Raw genomic sequence first — 12,218 nt, 5'->3', positions numbered from 1 at the left:
AATTAGTATATATCCTTTTGCTTAAAATCAAGCTTCCCCTTTCTTGGATACAGTAAATTATCATGATATAAAAATATGAATATCTATATACAATATATTTAAAAGCTGAAACATTTATACGTAATAATAACTTGATTAATGATTGTATATATAATAATTACAATTGATTTTATTTTTTGGAGCATTAATGGCAAATGTTTGGCCACAATCATGCAACTTTTATGTATAAAAAAAACATATATTCACAATTGAGACCCTGTGGCGCTGTCGGGAATAAAAATACTCGTATTTCATTAAATTCATCATTACCAATTATTCCATTTGGCATTGCAGTTAATCATCAAAACATGTTGAAATAGATACATATATTTTTATTCATATATTACAGCTAAAGCCAACGAGAGGTGTTTCGATTGATAATCGATTGAGTTAGACATATGTGTATTCAAAGTTCGATTCCAATAAAAAACAAATTTCTTGACGATATTTCAATATGGTAGCTAACATTAATTGTTGACCTACAAAGGCTTTTTCTTTGTTACTTTGTAGGCATAAAATGTTTTATCTTTTATGGACGTGTAAATGTGTGCATATAATATAATGGTGAATTTTGATTCATGTCAATTTTTTTTCACATACTCAAATCGATCTCATTTTTATAATCTATCCTCCCGCAAAATCACATAAAATAATCGCTTGAAATGAAAATATTTGCTTTTCAATTTGGTTATGGACTCTTATTATGTTTTATTTTTAAAGGAAAAAAAAAAAAGAAAGAAAAAAAAAGAGAAGAAACCAAATTGATTAAACCCCATGGGGCATGGCCACGAGTGGATTTGTTGACTGGAGATCAGGGGTGGACCAAATGGGATAATTTCGAGGGGACAAATTTAATAATACTATTAGGAATTAGATTGAATTTTTACAAATTCAATGGATGCATAAGTGATAAATTTAAGGGTAATTTTTTTTATTATATACAAATAGGTTCGTATCTGTTGAGGATGAATTCTTCTAACTGGAAAAAAAATGGATTATCTCTAATCGTGCGAGCCGATTTGTCATTAATGAACCAAATCCTACATAACCTAATACATGGTTAACAATTTAAATTGAAGTAGTTCTAACTATAATCTTATGATCATATCAACCTCTCTCATTCAAGACAATTTTAGAATTGCAAAATTCCCCCCTTTTTCACCAAACAATTACTACTTTTGTCTCACATTTTTGTTGTTGATGACATAATGCTTCCGTGTCAAGCTTCATCCAACAACCCCCGTCCATCCTCCAGATCCTCTTGGGTGACAGGCCATCTACTGCATGACTCCCACGTGTCAAAATCACACCCATTCACAAATAAGCCAAAAAAATCCAACGGCCACGTGACATTTCCAACTAACCCTTCGGCCTCCCTCACCCAACACTCAATAACACCCACCCCCCCAGTCCTACCTCTCTTGTCTCTAAAATTCTATTTAAACCCTCCAGTTGCCCCACCCTTTCTCAGGAGTTTTCATTACCTCTGAAAATTCCACCCCCAAAAAATCAAAATCCCCCCTCACCCATTTTTTTTTTAAATTTTCTTCCCATTTTTTTCTGCAACCAAACAATGGAGATCGATTGTAATGGCGGCGGTGGTGACCCATTGAACTGGGGATTGGCAGCGGAGTCACTTAAAGGGAGCCATTTGGAGGAGGTGAAGAGAATGGTGGAGGAGTTTAGGAAGCCAGTGGTGCGGTTGGGGGGTCAAACCCTGACCATTGGTCAAGTCACGGCTATTGCTAGCCATGACAGTGGAGCCACTGTGGAATTGTCCGAGGCGGCTCGAGCGGGAGTCAAGGCGAGTAGTGATTGGGTCATGGATAGCATGGACCGTGGCATGGACAGTTACGGCGTCACCACTGGTTTTGGTGCTACCTCTCATAGGAGAACCAAACAGGGTGGTGCACTCCAGAAGGAGCTCATAAGGTAACATTCATTAATTGATAATTTTTATTTAATATTTTTGGTTGTTGGGTTCTTAGTGATCTGTTGCCATAATTAGGTGAAAGGTCGTGCAATGAACCATTGGTATTAATTTGTTTGATTTATAATTAATTGTTAGAAAATCCAACTCAAAACCTTTATAAACTTATATTATTCTCTTTGCGCCAAAGAGTCTCAAGTTTATTCTTTTTGAGCCATCGTCATTATTTCTTAAGTTAAAAAAAATACGTTGGTTATGTGAATGGAACTATACCCTTATTTAAAAAGTCGGTCCTAACCACTTTGATGCCGAAATCGGCATCATCGTAAAGTTTTCATGCCGATTTTGAGATGGGTGTTGAACTAATGGATTAGGTGAAATTTTTTTTGAAAATTGTGTTGCCTTGGGTGGAATTGTTATCCAAAGTCTTAGCTTGAATTGCTTTGGAACTGCTTTGGACAAGGGTAGATCATGTTTGTTTATATATCAGTTTATATATCAGTCGGTTGAGTTATTTATATCCGATGTTTGATAAAGTCTTAACATTAGTTTGAGAAATTAATAACAATCGTTTACTAATTATAGAAAACTAGTTTGCGCTTGGCCTTTTTAAGCATTAAAGATTGCAGTTTAATTGCCAATGAAACCGGTTCATTCACAACTTATTGATGAGACAAAAAGAAATAAATATCTCGTTACAAATACTATTAATTAAGAATTAAATTCTTATTTTTGGACATATTGGTCTGGTCGAGTGGACACCACATGTATATGATGTGGTTCATGCTCTTTCACAACCATGAAAATTAGTACTAGTATTAGTTTGGTTTCATTAATTAATTGTTGCTCTCAACACAACGTGGAGAGATGTAATCTACTCAGTAGTATACTAGCATTGTTTTGTTGACCTGATTAGGTTTGTTGGTTGGCTGGCCTGCCTTGCCTGAGATACCTTCATTTTTCAATATAAAAAAACATGTTTTTTTTTCCCCGCTTGACTTGTTTGACACTTTTGTTGGTGTGATTTTTCTTTACCAGAAGAAAATAAAAAGATAAATTATAGCTTGAAAATTGACTCTGGTTAGTGGTTACTTCATATTATTGTGATATCATGATGAGTAAAAAATGTTAAAATGTTAAAGATTCCAATGTTTTTTTTATCTTAGTTAGTCCAAATATTGAGATGACAGTACATGATTCACATGAAACCATGAGCCCCACATGTCTCATATGAAATCGAATGCATTAATCCTAACATTTGAGATAGTTGAGACAAAAAATATCGAAATCCACAAGATTGGTGTAATCTTGCAGATTTAAGTATTTTTTGTCTCAGCTATTTCAAATACTGAGATGAACGTACATGATCCATGTGAAATAATGAGTTCCACGTGCCGCATATGAAATCGAATGCGTTCATCACAATATTTTGAGATAGGTGAGATAAAAAAAATACTGAAATCCACAAGACTGGTGTCATGCAAATTTGATTGTAATATATATATGTGATAATCATGTCCTCAAGCAAGTATGGTGGATGTGGTAGGTTAGAAAATGACAACTTTCCTGAAGGACTTGAATAAGAAGATATCAAGAAAGACCAGCAATAAGATATTATCGTTTTAAAAAAAGATATTCTCAAATTAATAAAATTGTTGACCACGTCAACTAGGCTTGGTCAAGAATATATATTGGGCTCATGAGTGCACAAATTGGGTTGGTTGAAGCCCAAAAAGAATGACTAGGCCCAGTGTTTGGAATGGTTGGAACTTGGATGACGAATGATAGTATTCATTTACATGCCTGCTATATGGTTTGCTCAATTTTTGTTTGCACCAGATTCCTGAATGCTGGGATCTTCGGCCACAACACGGAGGCTTGCCACACATTGCCTCACACCACGACGAGGGCGGCGATGCTGGTGAGAATCAACACTCTTCTACAAGGATACTCCGGCATCAGATTCGAGATCTTGGAAGCTATAACCAAGTTCCTTAACCAAAACATCACCCCAACTTTGCCACTCCGAGGCACCATCTCTGCCTCCGGTGACCTTGTACCGTTGTCGTACATTGCCGGGCTATTAACTGGCAGGCCTAACTCCAAGGCTGTGGGGCCCAATGGTGAATCACTTGACCCCACTGAAGCTTTCAAGCTGGCTGGGATTGAGGGTGGATTTTTTGAACTGCAACCCAAGGAAGGCCTAGCATTGGTAAATGGCACTGCAGTTGGGTCTGGCTTAGCTGCCACGGTACTTTTTGAGGCTAATGTACTGGCAATCTTATCCGAAGTTATATCAGCAATCTTCGCAGAGGTTATGCAAGGCAAGCCTGAATTCACAGACCACTTGACACATAAACTGAAGCATCATCCTGGCCAAATTGAAGCAGCAGCTATCATGGAACACATTTTGGATGGTAGCGCATATGTAAAAGCAGCTAAGAAGGTGCATGAATTAGATCCTCTTCAGAAGCCAAAACAAGACAGATATGCTCTTAGAACATCTCCCCAGTGGCTAGGTCCTCAAATTGAAGTGATCAGAGCAGCAACAAAAATGATCGAACGGGAGATAAACTCTGTGAATGACAACCCACTGATTGATGTGTCGAGGAATAAGGCTCTGCATGGAGGGAATTTTCAGGGGACGCCAATTGGTGTTTCCATGGATAACACCCGTCTCGCCATTGCTTCCATTGGCAAACTCCTGTTTGCGCAGTTCTCTGAGCTTGTCAATGACTTTTACAACAACGGCTTGCCCTCAAACCTCACTGGAGGCCGCAATCCAAGCCTGGATTATGGGTTCAAGGGTGCTGAAATCGCAATGGCATCCTACTGCTCAGAACTCCAATACCTTGCCAATCCTGTGACTAATCATGTCCAAAGTGCAGAGCAACACAACCAGGATGTCAACTCTCTAGGCCTGATTTCCTCGAGAAAGACAGCTGAAGCTATTGACATACTGAAGCTCATGTCTTCCACCTTCTTGGTTGCTCTATGCCAAGCCATTGACTTGAGGCACTTGGAGGAGAACCTGAAGAACACAGTGAAGAATGTGGTCAGTCAAGTTGCCAAGAGAGTTCTAACAGTGGGCGCAAATGGTGAACTTCACCCGTCAAGATTTTGCGAAAAGGATCTGCTCAAAGTGGTGGACCGAGAATACGTCTTTGCCTATGCTGATGACCCCTGCAGCGCAACCTACCCCTTGATCCAGAAACTAAGGCAGGTTCTAGTTGATCATGCCTTACTCAATGGCGACAGGGAGAACAATCCAACCACTTCCATTTTCCAAAAGATAGTAGCTTTTGAGGAGGAACTGAAGGCCCTTCTACCCAAAGAAGTAGAAAGCACTAGACTTGAATTGGAGAATGAAAACCCCACAATTCCTAACAAGATCAAGGAATGCAGGTCATACCCATTATACAGGTTTGTGAGAGAAGAACTGGGAACTAGTTTACTGACAGGCGAGAAGGTTCGATCGCCAGGGGAAGAATTCGACAAGGTGTTCACTGCAATGTGTGCAGGAGAGTTGATTGACCCCATGCTGGAATGTTTACAGGAGTGGGATGGTGCTCCTCTCCCCATATGCTAAGACTCTTCAACAACCCAACAAGGCAAAATCCTCTCCATCTTTCTTTTTTGTCTCTATCTATTTTCCTAAAAGAAATTTGTAACAGAAACGTGCATTGTTTTCTGTCAGTTCTTTGGTTCTTTTTTTTTGTTGAATGTCATAAGACATAAACGGTGTGCAGCAGTTTCATTGTAATTGCAAACAAAGAAACTTTTCAATACTAAATTGATCTTTCAGCAACCGAATCATAGCTAATTGTTCTTCTCTAACCGTACGAATTAGAATTGAATTAACTGAACACAAGATTTCAAATCGTGAAGATTTCATACCTAAAATGTTCCGGTATAATTGGAAGGTACTAACGCAAGGCGCAAACTCGAGCTCAATGAATCATCACCGGAGTCATTCCGATCCCGAACTCTCGCCGGCGATCTTCTACTGCTAATTCTGACAGTCGACTTTTCATGGACGCTCTTAGCCCATGATCGGTCATTCAGTCTCTTGATTTGCGAGAGATCAGCATCCAAAGGTGTTTAAGGTAGTGGGTTGGGCCCAATGAGTACAGTTTTAAATTAAGCTTTCTGGGCCTGCAAAGAAAGCCCAAAATATTATGATACTTTTGCTTTGTGGGCCTGAATAATTTATACCCACATTTGTCTAAAGAGATATGATTTACCCATTAACTTGTATGATAATTGATAAACACAACTAATTAACCATTTTTATCATTTATAATAAAAATGTTCGAGGTTTCGTCTCAATTACTCTCTCAGTTACGTTTATTCATATATCTCACATGTATCAATGATTATCCGATCCAAAAACTTTTGAATGTCTCCCAACCATTAGGGCGGATTATGAGTTTTTATTACTCAATTAACCATGAAAGAAAAATGATTGAGACCCAAATTTATAATCCTCATTTTATTTACTATCGATATGATATATTGAAAGTTATGAATTGAGAATATGTAGCATTGTTCCGTTACGTTATAATTTCGACAAAATTTTTAAATAATACTCCTAACTTTTTTTTGAAAAAAGAAAAAGAAAAAGAAAAAGAAAAAAAGCAGAGTTGGTGGTTAATTTTTAGAGGCAAAATACCAGACTCCCGACCCACCACCGACTTTGCAGACAAAAGTAAAAGGATTATTATTTATTGAATTTCCGCACCGAATTCAGGGTTGGTGATTACATTGACGTCTTACCAACATTGCCTTTCTTCGCTCTCTATAAATACAACTCTGCACTCTCCAAAACCTACTTCACCAACTGAGATCTACATTATTTGACAACACAGACACTCTTTAATTATTTCTCAAGCTGTTGCAGTTGATAAAAAAGGCTTACGAAGGTGTTCTCTTGGGCATGGGAAACCCACTGCTTGACATTTCGGCTGTTGTGGACGAAGATTTCTTGCAGAAGTGAGTTTTCCTGTTACTTCATTACATTGACATCCCATTTGTTTTGTATATTTGATTAGATGTCTCAACATTTTCCGATTTAGATCCGGTAGTTTCCGGGTATTCATTTATTTTTTGTAAGCAAGATTCCTTATTTATGTGATACGGGTCTAATACTTGTGTTCTTATAGATCGTTGCTTTAATGGATCTGTCTTCCAAAAAAAAAATGCACTGTTTTAGTCTCTGTGTCCCAACTGAGTTTCGGGCCAAATGGGTCACATTCCTTTGATAATGTGATTTGACTGGATCCACTGTTTTGTTTCCTTTGCTTTTCCGGAACTATTTGAACTTGTATCGTGGTTGTGCTACTCTAAGCATTTATTTTTTGCCTTTTTTTTTCCTTCCCTTTTTTGCCTTTGAGGGCATTGATAACAATTTAATGGATTTTGGTGGACAGGTATAGCATCTCGTTGAACAATGCCATCCTTGCTGAAGATAAGCACCTTCCCATGTATGTTTCTTTCTAATTTCTTGCCTGATGTTAACTTGCTTCTTTGTTATTCTACTTGGTCTGCATTTTTTGTGTGTGTCTGTATGTGATAAGATTAAGTTGTGATTAGATGTTCTTGGCTTGTTAACCTCTTATCTTTACAATTCATTCTGCATCTTGTGTGAACTTGGCATGTAGTTTTATGGTTGGTGGTAGTCTGAACATGATGTTTATTAATAGATGGAATACTGCACTCTGCTAATGAATTTGACGTATATGGGCTTCTCTAGGTACGAGGAATTGGCTAGCAAGTACACAGCAGAGTATATTGCTGGAGGTACTGTAACAGTTTTGATATCCAGTGACGTTAACTTGAATCCTGCTTTACTATCTTTTAGCATTAGACCAAATACTTGTAGTATCAATTGCTATCTTCCTGTTAATGAGATCAGTTTCCTTGTGCTACTTTTAGGTGCTACTCAGAATTCAATTCGAGTTGCCCAGGTTTGTTTCAATATATGTGACAGATTTATATGTCATTAGCTATATTTGTTGTGGATGAATTCTTATTACTTGTTTCCATTCCTTTGGTGTTTTTTGCAGTGGATGCTTCAAATTCCTGGAGCAACTAGTTACATAGGTTGCATTGGGAAGGACAAGTTTGGGGAGGAGATGAAGAGGAACTCGAAACTTGCTGGTGTTAATGTGATTCATCTTCGCTTTGTTTTTTTCCTTGACCTGCTTTTTAGAATTCTTGATTGTCAAGAAAGCTAAAAAACATGTTTAACCAGGTTCATTACTATGGGGATGAGACTACACCAACTGGTACTTGTGCTGTTTGTGTTGTTGGCGGAGAAAGGTCAGTTAATTTTCCTGCCTTCAGCTAAATTAATTTTCAAATTCCTCTCTATAGAAAAAAGCGGATTGCCTACTAGGTTCGTCTTGCCTTTGGTACATCCAATTGTTATTTTCAATTCTAGGGGAAATTTCAAATTGTATCTTTGTTCTTTTACATTTATAACTACATTCTTGTCAACACGTGGGTGCATGTTCAGGAACAACTTGTGCATCTATCAATTGCCTCAGTGATATTTTGCAAATTAAACCAGGCTTGCTTGCCTTTTTTGATGAGGTTTTGACTTTGAAATCTTGCATGCATGTAAATTTTAGAATCAGGCTGTAGAACATGCCAGTATCATCTCGTAATGGTACTGCATGGCAACTCCGCCTTACATCAGATTTGCATTCAACATAATTGGAAATTTTGAAGTTGAGCATTGCTGGCCATATGACTGTGCCAGCTGTTTTAAGATACTTTCAGTGTAACTGAGAAACACAACTTGCAATGTCTCAGACTATGTCTTAACTTTGAAAATGCCACCATCTATTACGCGACGGCATGGGAAACTCATGTGGTTGTATTCTATTTTCACTAAAGTTATCAAATCTTGTTTCCTAACTTCCGAGATGAAATGTCTGAATAGGTCACTTGTTGCCAATTTGTCAGCAGCTAATTGTTACAAATCTGAGCACTTGAAGAAACCAGAAAATTGGGCACTAGGTACCCACTTATCTTCTTTCCATTCTTACTGATTTAGACTTACACTGTCTGCAGTACTTGCGAACTGTGAATTTTATCAAACTCGACTTTTGAATGAATCATAACTGAACAGTTGAAAAGGCGAAGTATTTCTACATTGCTGGGTTTTTCCTTACTGTGTCCCCTGAATCTATTCAACTCGTTGCTGAACATGCTGCTGCGAACAACAAAGTAAGCATAGACTATTTATATTTCTTCCACTTGAATATATCTCTTGAGTTGCTTCTGATTCGGATGTCATCCTTCTGCAGGTCTTCATGATGAACCTTTCTGCTCCATTTATCTGCGAGTTCTTCAGAGATGTGCTAGAGAAAGCATTACCGTGAGCATTGTAGCTCCTCATTTATTGATGATGACATCTAAGTCACATCATTCATAACGGTTTTGAATGCAGGTATATGGACTATGTTTTCGGAAATGAGACTGAAGCACGGACCTTTGCAAAAGTTCATGGCTGGGAGGTAATAATTCCTGTGTTTAGACTGCTTAACTTGATAAATCCGGTTTTTCCTCGTTTACTTTACACGGTTGCTTATTTCCATTTCATCAGACTGATAATGTTGAGGAGATTGCTATTAAGATATCTCAGTGGCCAACGGCATCTGATACTCGCAAGAGGATTACTGTTATTACTCAAGGTGCAGATCCTGTTGTAGTTGCCCAGGATGGGAAAGTGGAATTGTTCCCTGTTGTCTTGTTACCAAAGGAGAAGCTGGTCGATACCAACGGAGCAGGTATGTGTAGTCTCATTACTTTCTGAGTTTCTGTGGCTCTTAGTTTTCGTAACTGATTCAGAATCAACGCAAGCATTTCATCGTTCATACTAAAATTTACACTCAAATTAATTCGTGATGTGCTTATCCACTTGAGATCTTGCATTGTTGAAGTGCTGCTTGGAACAAATTATAAAAGAATGTAATTGTTGTGGGAATAAATTTTTCTAGAACAAATGGCAGTTTCTGTCTTTTATTTCATCCAGAAGGAGGAGTGTTTCAAGAGTAAACCACCCTTAGTGCAAGTGACCCAGTGAGTCATTAGGTTTCTTCTGCTATGGAACACACATAAAGCTTTCCAAGAGATTGCTTTCGGCTTGAAAGCATTGGTTCGTCGCGCAGAAACAACAACAACAACAAAGATCCTTCAACCAAGTGTTTGGATATATTTTTTATTACTCTTTCATATCCTGGACAAGCATGAAACATATGGTGCTTTTGCAACGTTCTATGATTTAAGGCTGCTGTTGATGAGCGATATTTGCTTCGTTCTCATTTTATGATCTGGAATGATGATATTAAGGGCCAAGTTCCTCAGCTTACCGTTTCCTTTTCTGGGATTGACAGGGGATGCATTTGTTGGAGGATTTTTGTCACAGCTGGTACAGGAGAAGCCCATTGAAGAATGCGTTAGAGCGGGTTGCTATGCAGCAAATGTCATCATTCAAAGGTCAGGATGCACATACCCAGAGAAGCCAGACTTCCATTAGACTTGTGTTCCTTTCTTGGTGCCAAATGATTTGTACTCGAGGTGAAGAAGTTTTCTTTGTTCCCCCATCACTCCTGAAATGACTTATGACGGCATGATTATTTGCTCCTGAATCCATACATTTGGTATCGGATTCATACTTGTTTTATATTCTATATTTGTTTGGGATACTTGTTACAAAATTGATTAGGATGCTTGTGAACTCAATTCACCCAAACAATTTTTGTTTTGCTGAAAGAATAAGACATGGTTACAAAAAAATTGAATCTGCTATGGTTCCCATGAGCTTTGGTCTCTGTAGTATCTATGCACGCGGGTTTAACGATCTGAGTGTAGACTCTTATCAGATATCCAAAAAGTAAACTAGTGTAGTTGTATGGTGTCGTTCTTGATTACCCAAAAGGTGTGTGTAGTACAATTTAGTCATTTTCACGGATTTGTGTCTCTCCATGTTTTCCTCCAAACCACCTAAGAAACATGTGGAGCAACATCACTTACCCCTAATAGAATCAAGCCCTCTCACTCCCTCCCTTCATAAAAGATCCCTATTAATCCCACAAACTCATTATCTCAAAAGAAACCCAAAATGGGTGTCAAGAGAAACAGCAATGTGTTTGGTTTTGTGATTGCATTTGTTGTGTTAGTGTCATTATATGGCAATGTGGGTGAAGCAATTTCAGATTGTGCTAAACAATGCATGCCTACATGCATGAGAGAGGATGGTGCAACCCTTGATGCTTGCGATGTTGCCTGCGAGAAATATTGCGAGCAAACTATTGGCAACGCCGGCGGAGACGATACCGGCTGGAATTGGACCATATGGAGGGTCAATAACACATAGAACCAACCTAAGATTTTGAATAATATATATATATATATATGTATTTTTTTTTTCCATTTCATAGATGTTAGACTGCTAATTACCTCAACTTTGTTATTTGTCAATCGAAAATTGGTAGATTTGCCTTTTCTAATTTCTCTAAATCGCAACATGTACAATAAATATTCAAGTATTCAATCTGGGTTGGTCGAGTTGGTTATGGATGAATTATTTCTATGGGTTAACGTAATTTTTGGTTATTGAAAAATTTGTCATTTTCCAATTTAGTCACCAACTGTTTTATCTCAGTAACCCAAAATTTAAAATTGTTCCAGTTTACACAATCGGACAGATTCTCACAGTTCGTACAAAACAACTCTTGCCCCTTCAAATCTGACAACAATTGAGATTCAATTTTTTTTATCCATAACACCTGCAATAAATCAATAACAAATCCAATCGTTGTACAATAAATTAAGATACTTTTAGAAGTTCAGATCCGAAAAGACAAACCAAAGAAACATGAAGAGAGATTCGTGATTCAAACTAAAAGAGAGAAATTGAAGAGAGAGAGATATTCGGGTCTTGAAGATGAAGAGTTATATAAATGTGTGAGGTAGAGGGAGAACATAAACAAGTTTAGAAAGAGAGATAAGAGAGGAGCGATGTAGGAGATGAGTGGAAAATGTTTAGGGTTATGTTTTATATAAGAGTTTTTTTTGTCTAGATAAATTTCATAGATTTATTGGGTAATTAAAAAGCAAGCGGATCTAATGGCATAAAATATTTGAATGAGGTACCTCTTGGTAGATCTCCCAATTTAATAATTAAATAAGTAACATTATTGAGAAAGGAAAAGAAAGGAAACCAAACCCAAGTCACACC

The 12,218-nt window shown here is 37.6% G+C and overlaps 2 protein-coding genes across 2 annotated transcripts; both read left to right on the top strand.

Annotated features, from left to right (window-relative positions):
• Nucleotides 1–1,504: 1,504 nt before the first annotated feature.
• Nucleotides 1,505–5,784, top strand: LOC119988554 (phenylalanine ammonia-lyase). The gene is made up of 2 exons (XM_038833634.1): nucleotides 1,505–1,971; nucleotides 3,809–5,784. Exons 1-2 carry the CDS (start codon nucleotides 1,613–1,615, stop codon nucleotides 5,556–5,558), a joined length of 2,109 nt encoding a protein of 702 aa, XP_038689562.1. The 5' UTR covers nucleotides 1,505–1,612; the 3' UTR covers nucleotides 5,559–5,784.
• Nucleotides 5,785–6,754: 970 nt separating this feature from the next.
• On the top strand, nucleotides 6,755–10,798 carry LOC119990234 (adenosine kinase 2-like). Its single transcript, XM_038836129.1, has 12 exons — nucleotides 6,755–6,961; nucleotides 7,399–7,452; nucleotides 7,722–7,768; nucleotides 7,904–7,935; nucleotides 8,035–8,136; nucleotides 8,223–8,290; nucleotides 8,916–8,992; nucleotides 9,105–9,202; nucleotides 9,283–9,353; nucleotides 9,426–9,492; nucleotides 9,582–9,765; nucleotides 10,372–10,798. The coding sequence occupies exons 1-12, from the start codon at nucleotides 6,906–6,908 to the stop codon at nucleotides 10,512–10,514; spliced, it is 999 nt and encodes a 332-aa protein (XP_038692057.1). The 5' UTR covers nucleotides 6,755–6,905; the 3' UTR covers nucleotides 10,515–10,798.
• Nucleotides 10,799–12,218: the final 1,420 nt, after the last annotated feature.

Source organism: Tripterygium wilfordii, chromosome 21 (assembly GCF_013401445.1).
Source record: "Tripterygium wilfordii isolate XIE 37 chromosome 21, ASM1340144v1, whole genome shotgun sequence".
NCBI classification, from domain to species: Eukaryota; Viridiplantae; Streptophyta; class Magnoliopsida; order Celastrales; family Celastraceae; genus Tripterygium; species Tripterygium wilfordii.
The sequence above is the reverse complement of the archived record's forward strand: the minus strand, read 5'-3'. Positions and strand labels throughout refer to the sequence as shown.

Bases quoted from the DNA above. Each gene is read 5' to 3' on its own strand.
- LOC119988554 (XM_038833634.1), top strand. From the start codon at position 1,613: ATGGAGATCGATTGTAATGGCGGCGGTGGTGACCCATTGAACTGGGGA. The intron at 1,972-3,808 runs GTAACATTCATT...TGTTTGCACCAG, and splicing joins CTCCAGAAGGAGCTCATAAG to ATTCCTGAATGCTGGGATCT.
- LOC119990234 (XM_038836129.1), top strand. From the start codon at position 6,906: ATGGGAAACCCACTGCTTGACATTTCGGCTGTTGTGGACGAAGATTTC. The intron at 9,203-9,282 runs GTAAGCATAGAC...ATCCTTCTGCAG, and splicing joins ATGCTGCTGCGAACAACAAA to GTCTTCATGATGAACCTTTC. The intron at 9,354-9,425 runs GTGAGCATTGTA...TTTTGAATGCAG, and splicing joins GTGCTAGAGAAAGCATTACC to GTATATGGACTATGTTTTCG.